The sequence below is a fragment of the Rosa chinensis genome, chromosome 4 (assembly GCF_002994745.2).
Source record: "Rosa chinensis cultivar Old Blush chromosome 4, RchiOBHm-V2, whole genome shotgun sequence".
Taxonomy (NCBI): Eukaryota; Viridiplantae; Streptophyta; class Magnoliopsida; order Rosales; family Rosaceae; genus Rosa; species Rosa chinensis.
This window is the reverse complement of record NC_037091.1, coordinates 37,478,265-37,505,033: the sequence shown is the minus strand read 5'-3', so window position 1 is coordinate 37,505,033 and position 26,769 is coordinate 37,478,265. Positions and strand designations below refer to the sequence as shown.

At 36.7% G+C, this 26,769-nt stretch overlaps 1 protein-coding gene across 8 annotated transcripts; it reads right to left on the bottom strand.

The window, feature by feature from the left end:
- Positions 1–11,693: 11,693 nt before the first annotated feature.
- LOC112197812 (probable acyl-activating enzyme 16, chloroplastic) lies at positions 11,694–26,141 on the bottom strand. Of its 8 annotated transcripts, XM_040518509.1 has the most exons (19): positions 25,795–25,962; positions 25,378–25,468; positions 24,959–25,150; positions 24,007–24,121; positions 23,445–23,532; positions 22,792–22,997; positions 22,090–22,208; positions 20,497–20,646; positions 20,063–20,130; positions 19,539–19,644; positions 18,370–18,528; positions 17,979–18,032; positions 17,813–17,893; positions 17,263–17,400; positions 16,154–16,313; positions 12,876–12,955; positions 12,623–12,768; positions 12,263–12,320; positions 11,694–12,182 (listed from the first exon to the last, which is right to left on the bottom strand). In XM_040518509.1, the coding sequence occupies exons 1-19, from the start codon at positions 25,812–25,814 to the stop codon at positions 12,090–12,092; spliced, it is 2,124 nt and encodes a 707-aa protein (XP_040374443.1). In that variant the 5' UTR covers positions 25,815–25,962; the 3' UTR covers positions 11,694–12,089. The 8 variants fall into 8 exon arrangements, with proteins under 8 accessions (XP_040374443.1, XP_024194454.1, XP_024194455.1 ...); XM_024338686.2 differs by lacking the exon at positions 25,378–25,468 and having other exon boundaries at positions 25,795–26,141; XM_024338687.2 differs by lacking the exon at positions 25,378–25,468 and having other exon boundaries at positions 22,816–22,997; positions 25,795–26,141.
- Positions 26,142–26,769: the final 628 nt, after the last annotated feature.

Genomic DNA, 26,769 nt, shown 5'->3' with positions numbered 1-26,769 from the left:
GTTTCACCAATGAATGAGTTTTACCTTAACGATTTCGTCACATAGTAATTCTATGGACACCCAACATAAATCCAGCTTCACACAAGGTGTGTCCAAAATTACTAAGGACACCCAATATTATAACTTGACCACTCTTTTCAAACTTTTGTCAATCATATACACAACCGATATTTTTCACTGTAATATTTATTCCCTGCCAAATTCACCAACAATATTTCTCACCCGTCTAACCAACACGAGCAGAACACCGACATCCAAACCATAATAAAAATATCAAATTATTAACTCACAATAACTTAATAAACTCATACACAACCAAGGCAATCCGAGCTCAACCACAACTCCACATCCACAGATCATTGCACATACAAACAATCGATTCCAATCCAAAGTTTCAATACCAGCAACAGATACCAACTCAACCAAACTCAATCCCCGAGCATAAACTCCAAACACCATCAGTAACCTAACTTGACAGAATCGATGCCAGAAAGAGATTTCATCACACTATTCCAAACCAAACTCAGTCCTCTAACTTCCAAGTATCATACCAAGATCAAAACTTGATTTGAGAGTTGAAATATACCTTCAAAATCTTACGGCAGCCAAGCCAACTCCTTGCTGAAACTGGGCAGACGATGAACTGAGGATGTAGACATGATCTTCCCAGCAAGCTGCCGAATACCTTGTCTAGAGTTGCATTCGAGGCCGAGACAAGCCGAGGAGAGCCGGAAAAGTCGTCGGCGTCGAGGAACCGTGACGGGGCCGTAGCTTCCCAGAAACGTAAACCATCAAAACCCAATCCAATTTGAAAACTAATTATACAAACACGTAGAGCAGGACGAGGAGATGAGATTTCATACCAGTCAAAATGGTGGTCGAAATCGCCGGGAATTGCAGAGCTCGCCGGAGAAGTCTCGGAGCTTCCAGTCGTCGTTACTCCTTCTCCGTTCAATGCATGAGTGATCCAAAGGCACACGGACGTAGGGGACGCAGAGACGAAGGGAATGGTGGCTGGTGTCTGGGTCAGAGAGCTCTCTAATGCACTCTCGAGCTTTCTGGGAGTAACCCCGATCCTTGATTTGATCAAGGAATATAAAGACCCTAATTTCCATTCTATTCAAGGGCCAAGATGAAGCGGTTCTTGATCAATGGTCCAGATCTCTCCGTAGAAAATTCTATTTCTTTAAATTATTTTCTAAAATCCCACAACCTCGGAAAATCGCTATAAATAGCTCGGGTATTAGGAAAATTCCCTGAAAATTTCCACGAACTCGTCGTGTCGTATACTTTATTATCCAACTCCTAAATAGAGGATTTCACCTTATGAAAATTTTTGAAAATATTCTCGAGCACTTAGATGATTATCGAGATCATTGGATACTTTATCGCACGATCTTCGCTAAGCTCGACACATTTTTCCGGGGCTCACAAAAAATTACCACACAATTGAAGAAAATAAATATACCCGTTGGAACAGTAAATTTTAGGAAATTCTTTAAATACCAACCCATTCTTTTCCAATTCTTCACACCAAACATCCTCCATCGTCTTCAAAATTCTTCATTTATTCACCCATCTTCTTGTTCTTAATTTTTTTCTCTTGGAAAATGTGGGTCCAAGAAATGATTCTTAGAGGGAGGCATAATGAAGAAGTTGTTTTTTTGCCAAGCTTGGATCACTGTTGGTGATGATGGTTGAATGGAAAAAGATCAAACGTCGGATTTATTGTGGGTGCGTGTTTCGAAGGAGTACAATGCGCACAAACCAACTGGTTGCATAACTAGAACATCTTGAAGTTGTAAGGCTCTTTGGAAAAAAAATATGTCTAGCATGTATGAAATGACACTAAGCTCTTACCAAGATCGAACTTTTTCAACGAAAAAATGGAGAAAATAAGGAGGACGAGGTAATTATATTAGAAAATGTTAAGTAATATTTTATTTATCATGGCCACTTATTGAAAGCAATAAATTTAAAACTCGTCACTGGTGGTTCTAATCAACTTGTAGCTTCATGGTCCATAGGTGATTGACTAGATCGTCGTGGAGGTGGTCCTCTTATGATTGCCCCACGAGCTGGTCCTCTTATGATTGTCCAACGAGCTCGGAAAATTCCAAATGCTCTCTCCACATCTTTTTTGTAGGCTTTCTGCATCCTTGTGAAATGTTGTGTTTGTAGCATCTTCGAGTTTCTAATTGCTTGTACAAATGGGTATATATCATCAACTAAGTAATAACATTGGTCATAATGTTTATCACCTATGTGGTAACTCACTTGAAGAGCTTCACTAAGGCATACGTCATTGAACAACGGTGAACATAGAATGACGTTAATATCAATCAGGGAACCTGAAAGTTCGAAGAAGGCATGCCAAATCCAAGTATCATAAGAGGCCACCGCTTCCAAGATGATTGTCAGTTTCCCCTTATAGCCAGTATACTACCCTGCCCATCCGGCGAGATATTTGTTCACTGCCAGTGCATCAATTAAGGCATCGTGGTGATCATAATATTTTTATCATAATATTTAAAAATCATTATTCTCATCAGATAAGATATGACACGTGGTAGATAAAATATAAACCCTAATTTAGACAGTCACTTAGAGTTTGATAAAAAGCGAGAAAATCGCATCCAAATTTGGGATAAGAAACTATATCTATTTTATACACATGGCCAAAATGTCTTCTCAATATTTATTGTCATATATGGCGACACAACACGTCAAAAAAATTTACACATTTTTATCAACTATGCGCGTCACTGTAGCAAATGACAACATATATTTTAATTGTTTACTTTCGATTCTAGTAATGCATGCCTTTATAGTTGAGTCTCTTGCGTTGCCTAAACCCTGACACTCAACTATAATGGCATGCATTGCTATAAAGGGAAAGCAAACAATAAGAATATATGTTGTCACTGTGCTGCAGTGACACTCATAGCAGACAAAATATATATATATATATATATATATATTTATATATATGTTTGCAACAATTTGAGTTCAGCAGTGATCTCTAAAGTTTTTGATTGAATATAGAAAATATTCAACTTTACATCGTCCAAGTTTGGAGTGATGTTATCATTTCAATCATTGAACAGTCAATGTGATATCTCTTTTCTCTTTGGTTTAAAGTTGACGTATTACTCATCACTATTTCAATTGCCTTTGTATACATACAATTTTGAAGGTTGAGCTTGTTGCAATCTTCTATCTCCAAATTCATACCCACAAAATCTCATTTATATTAGGTTTCAACAATGATTAAATAACTCATTTACAGGCAGAACTTACCCTATGTTAAAATAAAAATGCATTTTGGAATGTAGCCAAATACAGATGAAGTAAAATTTTCATGTACCAAAAGAAAGAAAGAAAAAAAAAGTACTCAAAGATATCACATGGTGAATATGAGGTACAATTGGGTGCTATGAGATATTTGTTGTGCTTGTGGCTGAAATAGATTCATTAGTCTTATTACATAGTTTAGTCATTTTTATTTCAATCAAATGGAATTGATAAGACGTGCATAACATAAAGGACATAGATAGAAATAGGGCCTGGGCATGAGTTGGACATTGCAATATGTTTATGCCACAAGAGGAAAAGTTTAAAGGCAACACATGTGAAGATGTGAAAAAATTATTCAATGCTAAAGAAGAAAGTTAGGAGCTATCACGTACATATGAAGATGAGAAACCATCAATCAGTGCATTATGTCATAAAAACTTCACCAGACATCTAATTCACTTCTACCCAACTAGTTTGAAAGGCTAATTTTGTGACCATCGATATCACCTTGAAAATTTTCTCAAGAAGTCATAAGTTAATAATTTGTTTGGAGTTCTAATTTTTATAAAGGATACCTTAATGGAATCTATATATAGCTCCAAACTATCTTCCTCAAGATTAGATTAGTATTGTAGTCTTCCAAGTTTGAGCTGCAAATAAGCATCTAACATTTTCAAGGAACAAATGAGATCAAAGAATATGTTTATACTTTTTGGGTCATCAATGAACATGATTTATATTTTAGTCCAAAAGATCATAATCATTTTATTAGTAAAAGCCATACTTTGTGAAACATGAAACACTTATATTTCAATAAAGAACTTCATTTGGAAGGCAACACATATTCTATTAGTAGACGTATTGTTTAATTAGTAAAATTTACAAAATTTTATCAAGATGTTCAGCACATCAAACTATTATGTTTGTAAGTGATAAAAAATTTTGATGTAAGAAAATATGATATAATTACCAATCTTGTATTCATTTTATGACAATATTTGAAAAATTTGTGACCAAAATGTAAAAGCAAGAAACTAGGTGACTCTTTGGCTTCTACTAAGTTTTTAAAACTACTAATTGATCATTAACTCATATGATTATGTGTATAATCTTTATACTAGATGATTTTCATTTGTTGGAAGTAGAAAAGAATATTCCATATGCCACTTTTAGGGAGCCACCATTCATAGATTTTATGTGCAGTTTCATTAGAATCAATTAACCAAATATTACTTACAAAATACTCCCACAAGGAGCAAAAATTGGGGAGCACTCTGCTTCTCCCAAATCCTAGCCGTCAAGGCTGGGAATATCAACGACGCCGCATGCCATTGACCTCTATTCGGTTTGTAGGTTCTCTCGCCGAATCCTATCCCATTTTTGTGGACTCTCAGTATCAAGTTTATTCAACAACCACTAAGCCAGGTTTCTATGACCTTTTAGTGAATCATGTGGAGGCCGCCGATCTCAGGATCTGGCCGAATCATTGAATCATCAAGGTAACTTTTTGTTGGAATAGATCTCACGCTCTCATGGGTGTTTTTCATAGTGGTGGCTACACCATGGCTAAGTTAGATCATTGGGATGCCAACCCACGACGAGGTCGGCTCGAAACTTGAATAAAGGAGATGAGATATGCAGCATATGAGATTAATTTCCAACATGGGTGCTTCGTTGAATGAAGGAGGTGGTGCTCTGCTTATTGTTAGAGATCTGATGACGGGGCTAGGTGGTCTTTGCAAAGCTCTTAGTGGCGTTGGATGGCTGCTGCAAGCTTCTACCATACCTGGGCATGGTGGTTACGGTGGTGCCGTTTTATCCGGATTAGAGACAAGCTTTCCTAAGCTTATTAGGTTGGCAGGCTCTCCTTGGACTTAAGATAGGGTTTTGGGCCTCATGGGGGGTGGATCAGCCAAGTAAGGCTTGGTTTTTGGTTTTAATTTGGTTTTGTTAGCCTATTACTATGCTTTGTTTGTTCATAGTTATATGCTCGCTTTAAATAAGTGAGCGATAAGTTCTGAATATAGTTGGTTTATCTTATGTATCACTGTGGTTTTTACCACAAAGCCTTATTCTGTCCATAGTGAGGCAGCAAGCGGGTATATAATGACTTTCTTGGCATAAGTTTTTTTATCAATTAAATTATCATTAATTCAAAAAAACAATACAAAATACTTCCGAACTATGAGGTTATTTTCATTTTCATACTTAACTATCAAATCTGTGCATTTGCATACCTTATGTTTCATTCTGTTAACATTTTAATACCCTAACCACCAACACCGTTAAAATTTGCTGATATTTAATGGCATTTCTGTAAATTCATCAATTTCATAATTAAAATTAAAATTTCTTCATTGAACTTGGTAATTAAAATTAATTTAATTTCATTAGGATTTTTGCTGGTGTTGCTCAAACCCGAGAACACTTGTTCACACGGATGCACACCAAGACCAATGAGTTGCACAACAATTGTTTCTTAGGGAAAAAAAATACAAACAGTACCCAAGCTATAGGCCACTCCGAATTTCTGTACCCAAGTTTTCGAAACTATCACAACGGTACCCAAAATACCCAGCCCGACCCAATATACGTACCTCCCGTCCATGACTGCGTTAACCCGTATGCCACGTGGTGTATTTGGGTGGGTATTTCTGTCATTTACTTACCCGAGCCCTATTCTTCTGTGGGATAAAGACTGACGCCCTGACTCACGACAGCTGCACTCTCTCTCACAGACCCCGTGTAAATCGAAAGTGAAAACTCAGAGAATCTAGGTGAAAATCATAGATTCCAAGTGAAAATAGATATCAGTCAAAGAGATTTGATTCTGAAATCACAGTTTCATCATATTCCGCTTCTAATTTCGTGAAGCCTTCCATGAGACAGTACCTCATTCCAAAAAGCACCACCAACACCTCACCAGAATGAGCAGACAGTCCTCCTTGGATGGTGTGCATCAGTGCTTCTTTCATACTACCCTTCTCATCTCTCACAACAGCTCCAGGCCTGCCTTGTGGGGGACCATCGTTCCGACGAACTTTGCCTCCTAGAAGGAATAGAAAAATCTGATGAAATACGAGATGAGACAACAGGGAGTGGCCTCAAATTGGCTTTACCGAAACTGTTTTGCCATTCAAGTGCTTGACTGACAAGCTACTCCCCACCACAAACTTTTTCCGAATCTGCATGCCTTTCGATTTTTCCAGATTAAGTGATTAACCAAGCAATAACCCCACATAGGCAAAGAGGTGGAGCAAGCATCATCACACGTGCAGAAGTGGGGTTTAGATGCCAACACCGAGACCTGCCTTATTTTTTGTCTGTTGATCCATTTCTCAATGTGTTGGTGGTCATGGATTTTTCCTTTGTGTGATGGTTGCCATGTGAACCACAATACCCACTGCTCTCAATGAAGGAATAATGCTTTCGAATTTGGTGGAGGTGTTCAGCTAGCTTGCACGAGCCGACTAAATTGCTAGAAAGTTCCTGCAGTTTTGCATTTGTATGGTTTTCATTGCTGTACCTCTCTCTTCTTTGTATCATAGGTGGGAACCTTCTAGAATGTTCTGCTGGCTTGTATTAGTATGCATGGTTCCATGATTCCTTGGCTGGCTTTTGGTCTAGTCCTCCAGCTGGTTTGTAATTTTTGTTCTTCATTCTAAAAAAAAAAATAAAAATAAAAAATCCACATAGGCCTGCTCCTCCACAGAAAAATTTGAAGGGATTTTCATTTTTGGCGGGAAATGGCTATGTAACTGAGCTGTTAGTTAGAATTGGCGCCAAATACCACCTCGATCGGATTTACCCCTAAAAATACACTTTGTGGCACATGGGTTAACGCCGTCATGGACGGCAGGTACATATATTGGGTCGGGCTGGGTATTTTGGGTATCATTGTGATAGTTTCGGAAACTTGGGTACAGAAATTCGGAGTGGCCCATAAGTTGGGTACTGTTTGTATTTTTTTCCCTTGTTTCTTATTGGCTTCTTCTTGTTTTTTTTTAAAAAAAATAATTTCTTATTGGCTTCTAATTTACTTATACAATAGCAATTGGTACGGAATGGTTGTTTCTTCTTTTATTTATTTAATTATTTTATTTTTGGTCTTGTTCATTTACTTTGTTTTTCTTAATTTTTTTTCTTCTAAAAATATATATACAAATTCTTCTAGTCAATATATATTTTAAAAATATAGTGCATTGTAATTTTAGTATTTGTAGAATATTTTGACAAACTAATAAAATTTGATAATTTCAAAAAAAAAAAAAAATATATATATATATATATATATATATATAGGGGCGGGTTCTGAAGTGGATGTCCGCAACCCAGAAAAAGTGCGGACGTGGCTCCTCCGGCCTTGATCGGGCAGCGATGGCTGCGTTTCTGTTGCCTGACAGAAGCAGGCCACGATGTGGAGCAGTTCAGAAGCGGTTGGATTGGTCGGCGAAGGGTTTGAAGTCGAGCTCGATGGGCTTCCATGATTTTCAGCGAGCTCGCCACACACCGCTGAGTTTCCGATCACCTTCGCCTTCGTCGCTTGATCGAGGCTGTCCGGGATGTCCAGAGGGTGCGTCCGGCACCTGCGGTGCACCAATCGCCGCCTTCCCAACGCTGGAGGAGGGACGTCTGCACTTTTTCTGGGTTGTATATATATATATATATATATATATATATAGATATATACATATATATATTTTTTATCAAACTAAATGTCAAAAATCATAAATTCATTGAAGTGATGGAAACGCCCTTGAAGATGAACAGTGTTAGTGGTCAAGGTATCAAAATGTTAAGATAAGGAAACTGAAGGTATGCAAATGCAAAAATTTAATAGTTGGGTATGAAAATGAAAATAGCCTCATAGTTCAGAGGTATTTGTAACTAATCTTTAACCAAACATTACTATTTTGGTTGAGTGGTGGAAACAAATCGTCAAACTTCACACGTGATAAGACGTCGGGTTACTTAGCCCATCTCATCTGCTGAATACGGCGGGTCGGGCCATAAGTGATAATGCAAAAGGGAATAGTAGTTTTTGGGGCTAGATTTTCACTATATAAACACCATCAATGATGGCCTCTCATACATCTCCTATGGCTTATGAGCATCGTAGTTTCATAAGCTTCCCAATCTTCATGGGGACGATGCTATTAGCAAAGTCCCTATATAGCTTTCCAGCTAAGGTGAGAAAAAAACCCTAGCTTTTGTTTATCTTCTTGGCGGATAAGTAGTTATATCATCACTGCTGATTTCCATACAGCTATTTGTAATTATTGAATTCAAAAATTTCAGTCGTCAATGTTTTGAATTGGACTCATTTGGGTAAAGAGATTGTCTCTGTTACTAGAGAAGGTACAATGTATAGCTTTTGTTAAAAATAAATATAAATTGTTTGATGAAATGCTTAGATGTTTAATTTGAAAATAAGAACATTTATCATTAAAATGTGGTAGGAAGTCTAGTCCAAAAGGGACCTGAGGCAAGAGATAGGGAGTGAAACAGCTTTGGGCTACAACCTTCTTATTGCCACAGTGGTAACCCAAGACTCGTTGTTGACGTTAGCCATGCGATATTCACCTTTTTGTCCCATAGCGAACACAACAATCACACTTATCATATGGCTAGCTACTAGCCATTGATGTGTGTAAGCATGAAAAATCATCATTGAAGAGGAGATTCGAACCCACGACATATCCAGCGCAAGTGCACATCTCAGCCAACCGATCTAAAATTTTTTGTTGTTAAGTTTACATTACTTATATCTTTAATCAATGTTTTTCTTTTCCATGGAAAAAGAAATAATTATAAAACAAGCCCTAAAACAACCTAATGGTAAAAGATCAAAACAAAGAGCAGGAATGACAGCAGAAGGAAGCTGGTCATGCCAACTATCAACATCAATTCGATGTCCAAGATTCGCCAAATCATCTGCTACAAATTTAATCAATGTTTTGATTATAAATTCTCACTATAATTGTTCACTTTCTGTATATAATACTATAATTTATGATGCATTACATCTTTTAAAAATCACTTAATAGGTCGATTAAATAAAGTTAACTTCTTACCAATTTCGCATACAAGCGGAATCAAGACTACGCAGCTAGTATATTTAACTGATGATAATAACATCATCAAAAGCTAGGGTTCTCTCCCTAGCCGCGTTTTACAGCGCCGTCGGAGGCGAGCAGTGGTGTTTTGACACTAAGATTGAGGATCGTGCACGGCGCTGATCTTTGAGATTGGTTACGGCGTCGAGCTCAAAGCGAGGGTGGCGAGGTTCCTATGGTGTATCACAAGCCAGGTCGGTGGTTTGTGGGGGAGGCTAACATGATCTAGACTACAAGTAGCGAACTGTTGATGGTTGGAGCGAGCGGTTTAGTAGGTGTTGTTTTGTGATGACGGCGCGACTTTTGATGGCGGGCGGCTCTTGCTTGCCAGAGGTCCAAATGCTGCCCAGGGGCTGGTCAGCTGTGCTCGGGTGCCCAATGTTGGGGTGTCCAAATGAAAAAGTGGGGAACTTTGGTTGTGCTGCTTTCGGCCTATAGGTAAAGCCCAATTGGGCTTGATTCCTTTTAGGATTTGGATATGGGAACCAGGTGGTGTTTTACTTGTGCTCAATTTTATAGCAGTTACTATGGATGTGGTGCTTTTTCTTTTTTGGGTAGATTGATTCTCTCTACATTCTATCAAGAGTCTCAATGTAATCACATTGAGAGTATCACAATTGAGTGTCTTGGTCAGCAGTGTGTTGTAGGATGGGACAAATTTAGAGTTGATTGGTCTGCTAATTTCTTGCATGCCTAGATTGCATAGTCTGATGGTTTGATCTACAAATCTCAAGGTCGTTGGTAATTATCATAAGGAGGCTGAAAATTTCTCTTTAGTTTTTGCTAGTTTCTCTATAAGTGTTTTAGAGCAGTGTCTTATTGTATATGAACAACTTGCTGGTGTAGTACACTTTCTAATTTGTTCTATCTTAGTTCTAGCTTTAAACCATTTGTGGCTTGTGTCTGCTCCCAAGATTATTCGGGATGTCATTTTAAACGATTATAATCATTAAAAATTTCAATGAATTTATTTTTTCAAAAAAAAGAAGAAGATTAAATTCTGCTTACTACCCTGTTCTTTCAGGGGTTCATCAGTTCAGTCCATGGACTTCTAATTTAATCAAAAAAGTCCCCGCAATAATTTCATCAAATCGATACATTCTGTCACTACTTCGTCAATATTCTGCGTTAAGTTGCTGAGGTGGCCGGTGGAGCTCTGATCTGTCAGTTTTGTGGGAGCTCTAAGAGTGCGGGGACTTTTCTGATTAAACTAGAAGTCCAGGAACTAAACTGATGAACCCCTGAAAGTATAGGGTAGTAAGCAGGATTTAGTCCAAAAAAAAAAAAAAAAACTACTCAGCTAGTTTGATTTGTTAGTGAGAATTGAACTCTTTTTATATATCTTCATCATTAATCTTTATTTAAATTATATTTTTTCACATTCACAATTAATATATTAATAGAAAAAGTGAGTGAATAATGTCTTTTTACTAAGACCCTGGCCAAACATGTGAAAGTTACATAAAAAAGAGAGTGAATAGTGTTATCCCCTAGAGACCCTGCCCTAGAGTCCATCGGGTGAAATTGCTCTTATATCATATTGGATCCCAACAGTTCAATCGAAAATGATATCAAACCAACCACGATGTACAAACAAGCCCAAGATCTTATAATGCCAAGTAGGTTGCAAAAACCTGCATCCACCATAAATCAAATCATTCGGAGATGTGACCCAATATAACAAATATAAATAACTTTTATTCATGAACACACACACACACACATTGTGTTGCAGTGGTAGAGCCATAATTTTATACCAAGTGGGCGCTAGTTTTAGAAAAAATGGTCTAAAAAAAAATTTGAAAAACTAATCTTCCCAACATGCATGTTTGGAACCTATGACTACCTACAAAATCCATGCATACTTTGTTGCTACACCAAGTTGGCTGGTAATAATATTAAGAAGCTCTAAGCTACTTATCCACGTTGTCATATATAGAAATTTTAAAAAATAATATAAAAGTTAGTGGGGCACAGAACCCACTGGGTCGCCACGTGGCTCCTTCCCTTTGTGTTGGTGGGAAGCTACCACTTCAAAACTACATCACGGGATTGGTGGGTTGGCCACTTAACTAGAGTGCAATTGTGGTCACTCAAGTTCGAGTCACTGTACATAAATTTGATTCTCACTAACACAAAAAAAGTTGACCAACTTGACGCTAATAGAGTTTGATTGATTAGACGATCGGTGGAATGAGCTTTGAAAATCAAACATCATCCAAGTTGGATTTGGTTGGTTTAGTTAGTTTTGTGAAAAAAATTACCCCTGTTAGTCCAAAAAAAAAAAATCAATGTTTACTTTATTGACATTTACTCAATATATAAATCACTAAAACTCCCTATTCAAAAAAATCACTGGAACTGCACACTGTTTCTCAATTTTCTTTATTTTGTAATCCAGCTACTGACACCGTCAAATTAGGCAACGATTACATGTCCCTTTTAAGTGGAGACCGTCATCACCGGTGTCATGACTGTTATCTGTGCGTTCTCTTTTCTTATAATTCCTGTTTCTAACTATTTGAAGCTAAGTCTGCCATTTCTTGACGTCAGGTCCTCTTGGCATTGTTGTACTTCTCATCTCTTCCCCAAACTCCACAGTGTGCAATGAAAATTTTCATAAATGTGGAGAAATATGTGATCCAGGCACAATATCATGAAAGAACAGATACAACTTCACTTGAACAGATTGTTTATCTGTTCCTTGTATCGAGCCACGACTCTATCCCTTCGAATTTTCATTGTCAGAGTCATCAAACCATTATCAATCTGCAAGAATAAGGAATAATCAGCCAACGAGTCACAGCTGCAAGGCCAAATAAATATTGATGCTGACATGGTTATTTTACCGTAAAGGGTTCATCTACAATTAAGATCCGTCCAATTTGAAATGAACAACTTGAAGTCCTGCAAGAAATTAGAGGGTTAATAATGAGACTCACAGTCTACTTAACAGCAAGAGCTTCAGAAAATGGATCTTAATCCAAGTTGAAATTTCTCAGATTAGATAAGTAATTGCACCTCAATGGGGACTTCATTTAATTGAATCAAGTAGAAAAGAAAGAGTAGAAACATAAGACTTATAGTTGCTTGACATGTGTCAGCCAAGTCCATAACAGCTTAATCCTTTGGGGTCCAATGATTGTCTAATAACTTGCATTCACCCATATCTTATTCAGCACATCAAAGATTAATTGAACCTATCTTACCATTTTTGTAAATCTTGAGACAACAAGCTTTTCATTGTCTCCTTGCTTAGGTCAGAGGCATCAATATCTACAAGGGACAAATTCTTAGCTGCAAGTAAAGCCTCTTCTTTGTTTGGAACAATTATTGCCCCAAGCCGTCGTTGATCCTGCATGTATGGATGCCAGCAGAAACATAAAACCAGCATATCAATTGTTATCAGTGACACGAAAAACAAACTACAGTAAAAGAATGAAAAACTGAGACTCAATCAACCTGGCCAATGACAACAATTTGTTGAATTAGACTACTTCTTGAGGCAGCTTCCTCAAGCTCTACTGGTTCAACGTTTTCTCCTAATTAGAAAATGGCAACAAGCAAACCGTTAGAGGGAAAAGAACAAAAGGAAAAATGAAAGAGCATTATGTAGTCTTGGTAATAAGAAAGTAAACATCTCAATGCGACTAATTTGCAAAATAAACAAACAAATAAATAAGAGCAGCCTTGATTGAAAATGACAAGAACGAAAATGATCAAAAAGCTACTAAAGGCGCAAGTATACAATGTACCATATATCAACACATAAGATGGATTTTAGAATAAGCTATTTTTGCAGTTCGTATAACTACATATATGGTTGGGATCTACATAACGATTCAAGTGAATACATGTACCTAGAGCATTAGTATTAATATGTCTCTCTGGTAATTATCTCCAAGATTTCGTGTGTCTTTACATTATATTTTAAACAATCTTGATTCAACAACAGGAAATGTGCCGATTTTAAGTTTTTTGCCAAAAGAGTTCATTAGTAACTACAAATATTTGGACTAGTTAGGTATGTAACAATAAAGAGAAATTTTATTCACACATACTAGATACACATCCCTTGCTTAATACACCACCTAATCACTTTTTTATTTTAACATTTTACTAGAAACACAACCCTAAACTTCCTAAACTACCCTCATTCACATTACACCATACCAATTCACTAAATACGCATCCCATTTCTTTATACCATATTAACTCCAAAAGAAAAACAAAACTCAATAAGAACAAATAGATTAAATGTCAAAGATGGAGAACTAACACCTCAATTGAGGATTGAGAAATACTGATATCATTAGTTATTACGCCGTTTCCGATTATATTTGGAACCATGAATGCTCATCAATCAGTGGTTTTTTTTTTTTGTCAAAACACAACTAAGAGCTTTTATTCATAATTGCTCTATTGAGACTTTGACATGTTCATTGGCATTTTGGAATTAACAAACCCCTAAGCGAATGCCCTTGTCTGGATCAAGTAAAGTGGTCTCCACAGCAACCTCGTCATTCCCCTCATTCCATCAATCACCATATCAACAGTGATAGTGCCCAATTATACTTTGCCATGTTCTGCCTTCAATTTCTTCAGACATTCCTGTTGTTCTGGAATCAATCCCTTCAACGACTGAGAATGAAGATCAAGATCGGAAGAGGTCTGGGTTAGAACCCATCTGACGGAATCTTGGAGACTAGATTGTTGGCCAAGACGAGAATGGAGCTTGGAGACACCATTGAGGAAGAAGGCCATATATCTAGGGTTCTAAGTTTGCAACTTCTAGAGGGAATATAGTTTCCAGCTATTAATGTCTCTTTTAGTAATTTAACATACTCACAAAATTTGATGTTGGGTGTATGAAAAAAGGAATGTGTATTTATTATTTAGAAGTGTGTGAATAAAATTTCTCAACAATAAATGTTTCTTCATTTCTCTGTGAAATATGTAATCTAATCTGCGAAGCTGAACTGATAATCATAGTTCAAAACCCTATCGCTGCCTCTCTGCCGCGTTCTAAAACACAGAAACCCTAGCGTCGAGTGCTTACGGCGCCCTTCTCCAACTGCATCATGGCCTCCATCGAGGATGTCACAGCTACCTTTCCCACATCGCATGCTCTAGCCGGGGGTGATATGGTTGATCTCTCCCACTTGGCTGGTGGATCCACGACACGGGGATCTCAGGCTTTCTTGCTCGCTCGTCCTTTGACGAGGAAAGCATGCAATAGTGCGGATTTGCAACGTCATTTTCGACGTATCTGGGTACTGGATGGCTCATTCAAGGTACATGATCGGCCTCCAAATAGATACGTCTTCTCCTTTGATCAGAGGAAGGATCGAAATAAGGTGATCAGAGGGGGGCCATGGTATTTCAACAAAGCCCCGTAATCATGCAAACCTATGATGGACTTGCTGCGCCTCAGTCGGTACTGCTGGAAACCCTCTACTTTTGGGTACGCCTCAACAACATCCCACTAGCTATGGAAGAGCAGAGAACCATTAAGAATGTGGCCTCTATGGTGGGAACATACCAGGAAATCGATCAAAAACTATTTAATAACACTGGTAAGGGTTCGGGTGGCACACGACATCTCTAAACCCTTTTTCCAGAAGATGACTCTGAAACTTGCTCCTGGAGTTGTGGCTGAAATAGACTTCTTCTTCGAAAACCTAATCGATAAATGTAGGAAGTGTCATCTAATTTACCATGCCCAAGAAGTCTGTCAGGTGGTCTCACCAAGCAAGCAGTCTGAGGATGCGAACCAGACGCGTCTCCCTCTGCCAAAGTCATTCATGGGCTTTGCTGAGAACAGGTTTGTTAATGGGGCATTCAAGTTCCAGGGTGTGCAAACACCAATCTTACCTTCTATAGCACGTAACCTATTTGGATCTGGTGATAAGTCTAGAAGGCCAATAGTTATTCGCAATGCTGGTGTGGAGAAACAAGCTGCAACTACTCGAACTAAGGGTACTAGTAAGGATGCCCTAGCTTTGGTACCTTTTGAGGCGACGCCGGCAGATTTGAAGCGCAACAGGCCACCTTCTCCCTTCTCCTCCCCAAAGAAACTCAAGCTGCTGCTTGGTAAAGCATCAGAGAGTGTAGATGGGATTCCAAAGAAGCTGAAAGTCCCGGAGTTCCATACCAAATTCTCTGCCAAATCTCTTGGATTGATTGAAGCTCCAGGAGGACTTTTGGTTACTAAAGAAGGTACAATACAGAAGGAGGAATCGCTGCCAATCAAAAAGAAGAAAGGTAGGCCTTTAGGGTTGAAAAACAAGAATCCTTCCAAGACTAAGAAGGTATCTGCTGAAGAAGTGTTGAGTGTGATCTGCCCTAGCAAGCCTCCAAGCCCTAGTGTTAAGGGCAAGGAGATAATTTAGTTTATTTAGTTTGATTTTAGCCTATTTACTTGTCTTTGGTAACATAGTTTATAGGTTTTCTTGAATAAATGAGCATGGATACCGTCAAATGATCGGATCTAATCTATGTATCGATGTGGTTTACCACAAACTCTTTATCTACCCATAGATGGTAGAGGGAGGATATATAATGGTCCTTTTTGGCCTGAGTTAATATTAATATATCGACATGATATTCTTCAAAAAAAAAAAAATCTGCGAAGCTGAAATCCCAAAAATATTAAAAGTTGTCTGTAAGAAGATCCATGACAAGCTAGTTTGCAGAAGAAAGCTTTTGGTATACTTTTCTGATAAGAAAGCTTTTAGTACCTGTTGAAAGCACTATGGTGTCCTTTGCACGTCCTTCAAGGACAACAACACCTCCACAACGACGACTTCGCCCTATTGAATGATGAGGAGCAATCCAACCTATATCTCCAGTGTTTAGCCAACCATCCTCATCTAATACTTGTTCTGTAGCCCCTGGATTCTAGTTCAAACATGAACAAAAAAGTTAACTAAACACACAATAGCTAACTAAATATATCTTGAATTTTGATAACACTCCATTAAATGATTATGTCTTCAGTTCGAAACTGTAAAAGTTTTTTTTTTTTTTTTTTTTTGACTTTGTCAAGGGGAACCCAAAGGTTTCCTAGGCTCAAGATAAACCCCTTCGGCGCATGTGAAATGCTCCAACTGTACATTGCAGCACAGTGCCTGCCCACTTTGACAGCTTCGGGATTCGAATCTAGGTTGGGGAGCACACCCAACTAGACAAGAACCACTAGGCTACTTGCAGTGGTTAACTGTAAAAGTTCAATACAAAACAAAATGAAATACAAAAACAATAACTATGAGTATTACATACTGAAAATATTACCTAAAAGCGGCATATTCATTTACATTACGTCGTAATGACTCTAAACTAAATTATGTGCTATTCTATTCAAGAGGGTGTACATTCATAAATACTGTCACACAAAGGCACAAACATAGACATATATACACATAGGAATTTAAATGTACAGTACAAGTGCTACAATAACAAAATGCTATACTAGTTCATTACTAATTTACTACAGATACCAAAGTCCGTTATAAAATTTATTACGGGTGGCTCCGTAATGGATGCCGGAAGGTACCATTGATAGAATAAGTTTCTACATGATTTTTGGTCACAAGGCTTAAAGCATACAAAAGGACATACAAGATCAAGGGCTACAAGGCTTAGGCCCTACAGAAAATATACGAGATTCGCAGTTACAAGGATCCACTAACTAAGACTTCGGTATTATGCTATATTATGCTTTCTATTAACTCAGTTCTAAACCAATACTTGTACAATTTAGATTTAACTGCATATAAAATTCTCTCAGAATATCTTCAATAATATTTTAATTAGAAATATCATATTTATTAATCAACAATAATGATACCTTGTAGTATCCTTTCATCACTTGTGGGCCCCTAACTTTTACAATGCCACTTAAACCAGGTTGGAGAACTTCACCAGTTTCAGAATCTACAACTTTGAACTCAGTATGTCGAATCGGATGCCCAACTGAACCAAGAACCTTCAGCAAAGTAGATGAAGAATAGTAAACAGTCTGTTACAATAGAAATAAAAAGTGGCGTCTGACATACCACACCACTTATATAAGTGACTGCAACTTCAAAAGACTTGTTAGTAAAATACAATTGCCATACCAAATAGGATAAAGTTATATATACAGTACAGAAACCATTAATCTCCTTGCATGACAATTCAAGCAGTAGGGAAGTCTGTGCTTGATATGGTATGACCAGTCAGGCCAACCTAGGTATAATAATTATCAAGCACAACTCAACAAACAGTACAAGTGTACAACACAAACCAACACTCTCGTTTAAGTGCAAGACCGCAGAATAATTCACCAAAAAAAAAAGAAAAAAGAAGAGAATAAGTAAAACTTGATCCATACATATAGATTAAACTCTATTTCTTACATTACAGCTTGGGTGTCGAGCAGCAACAACGGGAGAAGTCTCTGTTAAACCATATCCGTTCAGCAATTTAATGCCAATTGCCTGCAAGTCACTACACTATTGAGATAGCTGATTATCCAAAATTTATATTTGGCAAGATTAAGATATAGAAGAGTATGAACCCAACCTCAAAAAACTTATCAACATGTGAAGGTAGATTGCCTCCTCCACTAATGCCAGCCTGCAGGAATCTCTTATCAGTCCCTTTTATTCTAAGCAACACCATAATGTCTGCTTTTATCAATGAGATACAAAACATAATTTAAAATTCTAAACAAAAAAAGAAGAATAAGAAGAAACAAACAAGTAAAGCAAAGAGAATACCGATCCTCTTCTGAAAACCTTGAAAATGAGGAGAAAAAACGTAACAGAAATTAAATAATCATTTACAAAAGCATTTTTGTTAGTTATGAACTTATGAAATATGATCTATGAAAGTCAATGATGCAATACCCACTTGAGACATAGTTGTAACAATATAAAGAAGCTGACTACATATAAGTTAGAAATCAGATAACCTTTGATATTCCGATAACAGATTGGATTTTACTATATATTAGATTCTGTCCCATAACATGCAAAGGCCATAATACTGCAGCAACAACTCTTGCCCATAACCAATCTGCTATTGAAACAAGATGTGAAGATTGCTTCTGTTTCCTTGTCAAATATGTTCCCTATCAATCACATCGTAATCAAGTAATGCAATAAGTTTGGGTGGGAAACTAGTTGTCAACTAAACACACAACAGAAATAACAAATCAATAATCGAGTGTTAAACCGAACAAAAGTTTGATAGATACAAATCAATTAAACAGTTAAGGCACATAATATTCATCAGAAGATTCAGATATCCATCATTCAAACAGAATATGAACTAATAGAATTACTACAAAAGACCCTGTAGGTCACAATCAACTGTTTGGTTTAGAAATTCCAAAAAAGCACATTTTAGCAAGACATAACAAGTTAATGAAGATGAGCATTGAGATCAATATGGAGTCAAATCCACACATCCAACAACTAGCAGTTTGATGACAGTTCATCTTTCATTCATTGACAATCTCCATTTACTCAGATTCAGGACATATTACTCATTAAGAAATTTGAAGTCCTCGATATTCATGTGTCTGTGGATCTGCAGGGAAATATTATATACCCACTTTAGTTACAGAAATCTAAACTATGATATTAGTTTGTGAATTTCAGCAACCATGGACTACCTTTAGCTGCAAGGTTTTTAACTTGTGATGGATCAGTGATTGGTGATTGATGACTACTAGTGACCAGCTACTGGTTGTAATTGTGAGGTAGAAATAAGAACTTTAAGCAGATTTCGAAGTTCACGAAGTAAACGTGCCTCAAGGAAACATGGAGAAAAGGCCAAGAAAAATACAGAAGCTACGTTATTGAAATTAACTAATATGAATTAATTGGACCCAACATGTATTGGTTGAGTGGTCTTACTTACAGCAATAAGAAGGCATGAACCCATCCATAACAACAACATAATTGGCCATGCATCCATAAATGATATATTAATTCATTTTCCTCAAGAGATTAAATTATTGACACAGCAGATTATCAGTAGACACAAATGAATATGAGACATACGTACGGAATCTACTGTATTTTATTTGATTGTTATGAGAATGACAAATAACAAGATAAATTTGTAGGGAATAACCTCATAGATCCTCTTAAACTCCATGTATGCCAAACTGATCCGTATGAATGCAAGTGTAATAAGCTTAAGAACTGTAGAGCTGGAAGAAATCTGTTTATGAATCCCACTGCAAAGAGAATGAAAATATATAACCCAATGAGAGGAAGAACGCTAGCTTACCACACAAAAATAACATATACATGCTACAAAAGAATTCATGATCAATACTGTTACAGCATGAGATGAAACCATTATAACAAAGACAAAAAAGTGTTAAATCAATCTCAGTTGTACATCAGAAATCCAATGGAGCATTATTTACAGCATCTGATCAGATGGTTTTTGAATCCATTACAATATTAACCATGCAATGACAATGCTGCCCATTAGACAAAAAAGAAAATAGAAAAGAAAAGAAAAGAAAACGGAAGAATGGATTTTTAATTATAAATCAATATCAATCGTCAACAGACATTTGGAAAGAACACTAGAGCATAAAGACTCCAAAAGGAGATGCACGCATAATTTCCAAGAAAAATATATACCTGTAAAGTGTCTCATACACTAAAGGAACGGAAATAACAAAATCTGGTTGATATTGTCGCAAATCAGCCTATCAAATGAGTAAAAATTGTCACATGAAATGATAATAGTAAAAGGGTGAAGAAAGTGGTGAACACCTACTCCTTAATGAGATATCAAATAATTAGGTATGAAGTCAATAGTTTTTCAATTTCCCACAAAGAAATATTCTTCCACTTCTTCTTCAAAATCAGTGGAAAGTAGTGTAGAGATAGTTTCCATAGATAAATTGTTATGTCCAGTCTAGGACTGCATTTCTCCTAGGCTGTAGCCATAGTATTTTGGGGTCTGAAATAGTAATTCCCAGATAAGAGACTAAGCATAAGTCACATATATATATATATATATATATATGTCATATTAACAAGCATTAAATCAGCAAATTAAATAATAATACCTTCAATTTCCTGACAGTTGTGTAAAATTGTTCAATTCCACGTGTAAAAGCAAAATATTCAGAAGCTCGTTCATAGCAATGCCAAGGTGGAAGCATGCTGAGAAATTTGTCCCCGCCTACAGCAGGTACAATATCCCCGAGGTTCTTAATCTGGCAAACAACAAAGCAAATAGCCTCAAATTGAGAATAATTGACACATACAAGTGTTGGCTACGGTCATAAGAAAACGAACTGGGGTCTTCCAAAATGCAAGAAGTAGTTGGCCAAAATGCTACAAAGGAAGAAGAGATCTGGGGAGGCACTTAATGTCCAAGATAATTATTTTGGGAAGACACTTTATATCTCCATGAGATGCTCTTTATAAGGTCACGAATGGTTTGATGGCTTCTATTTCAAGTAAAATGTTGGTATGGGAGTTCTCAGTCAAATCCTATACCTGCAGACAAGATCACTTTGGTGGCAGATATTGAATTTTAATTAGGAACAGCCAAATGGGTATTAAATCTCTTCATCTGGGGTCTTCTTAAAATCACTCATGCTTTAGAGCATCTGACTTAATCTAACAGGTGCCAAATGTTTTTTCTCCCTTTATATATGATAGAATATTGTTTTACCAAGCAGTGTCTCCACATGAAAACATAGAGGGTAAATGGATGGAGCTCCCTACATAATCTTTTTTTTTTTCCTAGTTATTAGGCTTCTATGTAGGAAGGATACTAATGATGGAAGTTTAGTGAAAGAGAGTAGCTGTATTACGTTTCAGATAAACAAGGGTGAAGAAAGTGGTGAACACCTACTTTATATTTTCTTGCAAAAGAATGTATTTATTTTTCCTCGGTATAGTTAGGCCGAGTACAGTTGAGAAGTCAATATGCTTTGCATGAGGAAGGTATGAAAATAGATTCAAGCGAGATTCTATTATGCTTCACATGAATAAACTGAAAGGATCACGACAATAGGTCAACTGAAGATTAGAGCCAGCAGTTGGATATTGAAGATAAGTAATGTTCTTATGTGAATTGTCTCAGCAGCTTTGTTCCAATCTTTTAAGGGAAGCTAAAATGGTGTGGGTTCTGCCGGAGGTTCGCTATTCTCTGTTAAGCGCAAGCTTTAGGGGTTTTGGAGGGAAAAGGGCAAAAACTTGTGGAATACGGGGCTGGAAGAGTTGTTGGAAAAAACATATTGGTCCTCTTTTGGGGCTTATATTTCAGCAGCTTTTAGAAGTGTAAATCTGTTTTCCAGCTTGTGAAATTGGAACTAGCCTTCACCAAGTTTCTTGTAAGAAACTTGACTTTTACTGTTTTAGCACTAATATATTCTTCTCTTATGTAAACTTCTTGTCCACAGTTATACGTTCATAAGTTCATTGAAAAAAGGTAATGTAGTTTTGGAGTTACCATTGATGTCTTTAGCCTATCAAAATATTCCTCATTTAACTTAAAGATCATTTCACTTAGATAATCTTCCGTTTTTGTCTCCTTTAGATGGTACATTCATATTGCAAAATGACACCTCTTATCACTATACATTTTTCTGTTCTTTTTAAATTCCTAGATCCAAAGCTTTGTCAAGATGGACACAAAGATGACAAACCTGATGCAACAGATTTCGATGAGTGAGCATGACACCTTTTGGGTTACCACTTGTTCCGCTTGTATATACAACTGTAGCAATATCATCTGAGTTGATTGCTTCATACATAGAGTACTTTCCTGCAATCAGAATAGTTACAACGGATGCTGCATCAACTTTCAGAAGCTTGAAGAGTTGAAGGATATGTAGGAGTTGTAACAACCAAACTTAACTACATAGAAACACAAATCCACAAATAGATATACAGTCAAGGCACTTATATATTTAGAACAGCAAAAGGACCAACAGTCTAAATAAACAGAAGTATTGGGAATACAATATGGAATGTCCAAAACAAGTTATATGCATATAGATTCTATGATATTTTGAGGCAAAATAACATAAGCTGCTTCTCGCTGCTGGCTTTATCTTTTCATTTATATAAATCAGATTTGTTAACACAATTCTGAAACAGAAATGAAGGACAAAGCTGCTTAAGGCTGTCAATTTGTATTCTAAAAATGTGAAAAAACATGCTAAAATTCTATAATGAGAAATAAAAATTCTATAGCTATATGCTATAACACAGTCTAGTATTGCAGAATTAAAGACTGAGGATACCAAGTGACACTGAAAAACATTAGGAGTCCAAACTCATAAAAAGGCTTTAAATCTAGTTTTATCAAAAAAAAAATCTTAGATAAATACAGATGGATGACCTACGTCCATCATCAGAATCGGCCATACTCTTACAACTCTTTCGTCCCAAATCTAGAATCTCTTTGTAGTTGAAAATGGGAATCTTCCCATCACTGACCAAGCTAGATTTCTCCCCCCAAAGAAGAACAACAAATTTCATGACAGCCTTGGAACAGAATTCTTCTGAAATCCGATTGAACAGTTCAGGACTGTCGACAGCAATTGCAACACTGTAGTAGGAATGAAGTTAAACTCAAGCTTTCCTGGTGTCATCAAGGTAAAAGAGAAGGATGCATGAACATAATGCGAAATTATGAATACTTTTATAGGTCCAAGAGTTTTCAATGATCTCAACTTAGCCCCCACTACTAACATTGTGGAATAATGGAAAATTAAATTTTCTAACAGTAATTATTTCAATATAACTAATTAAAAGAAATAAGATCTATTTCATTCTTAGAGATTGCTAATATTCTTTATTTGCATATGCAAGAATAGATGTTTTCACTCAGAACCTCAAAAGAGATCAAAGGTGAAAGCAGCCTAATGTATTAAGTTTCAACCGCAAAAGATAATGTGTACGTAGATAGAGCATAAAAAAAATTGCAACTTATTTATACTGGTAATATACTTGAAATAAGAAGAAAGTAAACTTTTAAGGGAGATTGTCTCCAAACCTATCTGAGTGGTGATATATTTGTAGTAACTCTTCGACTGATGACCTTGAACCTCTTACCACATTGATTGCTCCGGTGGCCATTATACCTGAAACAAGAGAAACATAAGAATGAGCTTTAAATTCTCAGACTAAGAGACAAGGCAGTTGCCCTTCAGCCATATCACAAAAACAAAGGATGTTACCTAATTATTTGGAAGGTATGATTCATTCTAAATTTGTCACCTAATTATTTAGAAGGTATTACCACAACCCTAACCCCTTAGTATGGTTTGCTTTGATACATTTTGCAACAATAAAATATGCACTTGGAATTCGTTCAGGCATGCATTCAGTTTTTTTTTGGTCTGTGCATGGATTCAGTTCATATTGCAGTTATCAATAGCAGGATGTGAAGCAACAAACCTGAAGAGCATAATGTGATGCTATCAGAAGATTCAGAATAATATGGTGGCCACAGAGAAAATGAGCATACCACATCCTAGAGAAAGTAATACAGATAGCTATAAATAAGGTTTGAATGAAACAATTATTGTTTGCAATTATGCCAAGAAGCTGAATACCTTGATCTGCTACAAGCCAACGACATGAGTTATCTGCAAAAAGTGCAATTTTTTCTTCAGGCTGTACCCCAACGATTCTTAGACCTTCAGAAAAATCTAAAATTTCCTTCTCAAGCTGCAGTTTGGAAGAACCCAATGATAAACACTCTATGCATCAGTAAAATGCTATACAGAAATTATATTAATAAATAAAGTGACTGTAGGAAACGACAAAAATAATTTAACAGACACTAAAATTGACAATGATTAACTAAGTTAATGGCAGTCAAGACAAAAGCGTCTGTTACACCACTGAACCCCTTTTGTAATCGACGGGATATTACTTTTGATCGTGAAAAAAATGTATCTCAGGCAAAATCTCAAAAACACAACTACCGGACTGCTATCATGTCATTGCCTTTCACTTTCAGCGTCTACATTCAGTTGCTTCAAGTGTTTGGATCACTATGCATTTTGGATAGAAGTCTATACTTTAGACTATGTGATGGGTAATAAGAAGATCATTCTTCTTATTTATGGATTTATTGGAAGGAAAGAAATGACATAATCATAGAAGGTAATGCAGAGGAAGATCTTAAAACTAATCAAAGAATTTATTATAAAGTAGGCAGAGATTGTTTGGCATCTATGCAGGATTCATTGTCGAAGCATTTTAAGATATTTTATTTAATGTTTCCATGTTCATTGACCAGGAACAATGAGCTGTTTATTAGTCCATCCCTCATAAGTTTTCTGGTAAGGCATTCAAGTGATTCATTTCTTCTTTAACAAAAGTTTATGTTTCCAACAGCAGAAATTTTGTTTGTTCATTTCTGCTTACTAAGTATACTAGTTCCAAAAAAAGGATCACTCATTTCTTGAAGTCCCCGATTTTGGTGGAGACGAAAAAGAAAAATGGGTCTGGAATAAATAAATCTTAAAGAGATAGTTAAGAATTGAATAGAAAATTAACCTGTTTATAAGTTAAACTAGAAGGTGGGTCATGGTATGGATCTGTCAATGCTACGAGATCACCATATTTCTCAGATGAAGATCTCCAGATATCAGGAACTGCTTGCCAATCATCAGGCACCAAACTTGCAGTACCATCCACAGAAGCACCTTCTAGGAAAGGTGAATACCTCCGTATCTGCTTTTCCTCTGTCTGCACAGAATACATAATAATGTAACTATCCCCTTGCTAGTTTCCTTCTGTATGATATTGAAGTGTTACAACGTTTGGAGAGGAAGCAGATCGAGTTTCTAATACTGGATAAGATCATTGCAATAGGACCACAAAGCATCTCGGCTCTTTTGGATGGGTAGCATTAGATTTATCTACAGTTATGTACTTTTGCAGATGTTCCCTGTTGAAAACTCAGGAACACTTACCACCTCAATGGAAGTGGAATAGTTTAAAGCAATCAAGCAGCCATACAGACATGGTAACAGACCGGATAATCTAGCGAGAAAGTTGACTGCTCTAAAAGGTCCAATAACATACATGTGTCAGTTTATAATTCCCCACTCGAAAAGACTTTTGCAAAGAAAGAAAAAAAAATTATCTAAATAAGAATGAAAAATCACAAAATAAGTTGTACAACAACAGAAAGTGAAATCCTAAACCTCACTTCAAAAGTCCAAAAACATCAATAAAACTCCTATGTCGGAAATAATGTCTCATGCAGACACAGAACTCTACATGCTTACGAGAACTGATACAGTTACAGTAACATTTGCACGCTTACAAGAAAGCAAGAATTTCAGATAGAAACGTATTGAATTATCAAAAGGGTATTCAAGAATCACCTTTGATTGGCAAAACGCATGAAACCCAGTTGGGTTTCGGTAGCGTGCTCTGTGTCTGCTTCTCAATTTCTTGTTAGAACAGAGGAATGGAAGGGCGTGCCCAGAATCAGAGGAACTGCCCAAAATGAAGGAGGACGTTAAGAAAGCTGTGGCCATTTGAAGAAGGAGAAGAAGCAGCTGCTGTAATGGGTTTGATGAGAGCTTTGAATATAGAGCTGAGGTTGTGCATATATGAAGAAGAAGAAGATGACAAGCAAAGATGATGAGAGTTGTTCTGACAAGCAAAGATGATGAGTCAGAGTGTGAGAGAGATTAAAGGGAAAATTATAAGAGTAGGGAAATTTGTGAGTAATTATTAAGACCAAGAGAAGTTTTATGATATGTTTTGGCGGATAAGAGAAGTTTTCTTCGTTTCGCGGTTGTTTGCTACTGATTTAGCCACGAATAATATTTTTTATTTTTTATTTCCATTTTTGGTTATATATTAATATTAAGATAAAGGAAAAAAAATCACTGAGGGTCACTCAGTTATCATGATCCTTGGTCATCGGGTCAAGCCGGGCCTTACAAAATTTTTACATAATGAAGGGTCGGGTTGGGCTAGGTTGAACCAGGCTTTATTGTAAATTTCAGAATTCAAGCCCGTCCTTATAAATAGGGTCTTGCGGGCCTGGTACCCCTCTTTTATTCGGGCTGGGCCTATGTTCTTTAGTTCCAAACAATTTAGAATAACTCCAACAGCTTCCTCTAAAAAAAAAAAAAAAAAAAAAACTCTAACAGCTTCTCTATAATTTCTATATTATAGGGAAGCAAAAGTCAAAACTTTAGCCTCTTTTTATTCTCCAACTCCAACAGATTCCCTATTTTACAACAATCCCTAAAATCTTCATAATTCCTCCTTAAAATTTTAGAGAATGCTGTAAATTTAGGCAATTTGATTTTCTCTTTCCACACTTTTCCCTAAAATGGGGATAG

Bases quoted from the DNA above. Each gene is read 5' to 3' on its own strand.
- LOC112197812 (XM_024338686.2), bottom strand. From the start codon at position 25,950: ATGGCCACAGCTTTCTTAACGTCCTCCTTCATTTTGGGCAGTTCCTCT. The intron at 18,033-18,369 runs GTTATCTGATTT...AGATTCCTGCAG, and splicing joins CTGTTATCGGAATATCAAAG to GCTGGCATTAGTGGAGGAGG. The intron at 12,321-12,622 runs GTAAGATAGGTT...AATTTCTTGCAG, and splicing joins TCTCAAGATTTACAAAAATG to GACTTCAAGTTGTTCATTTC.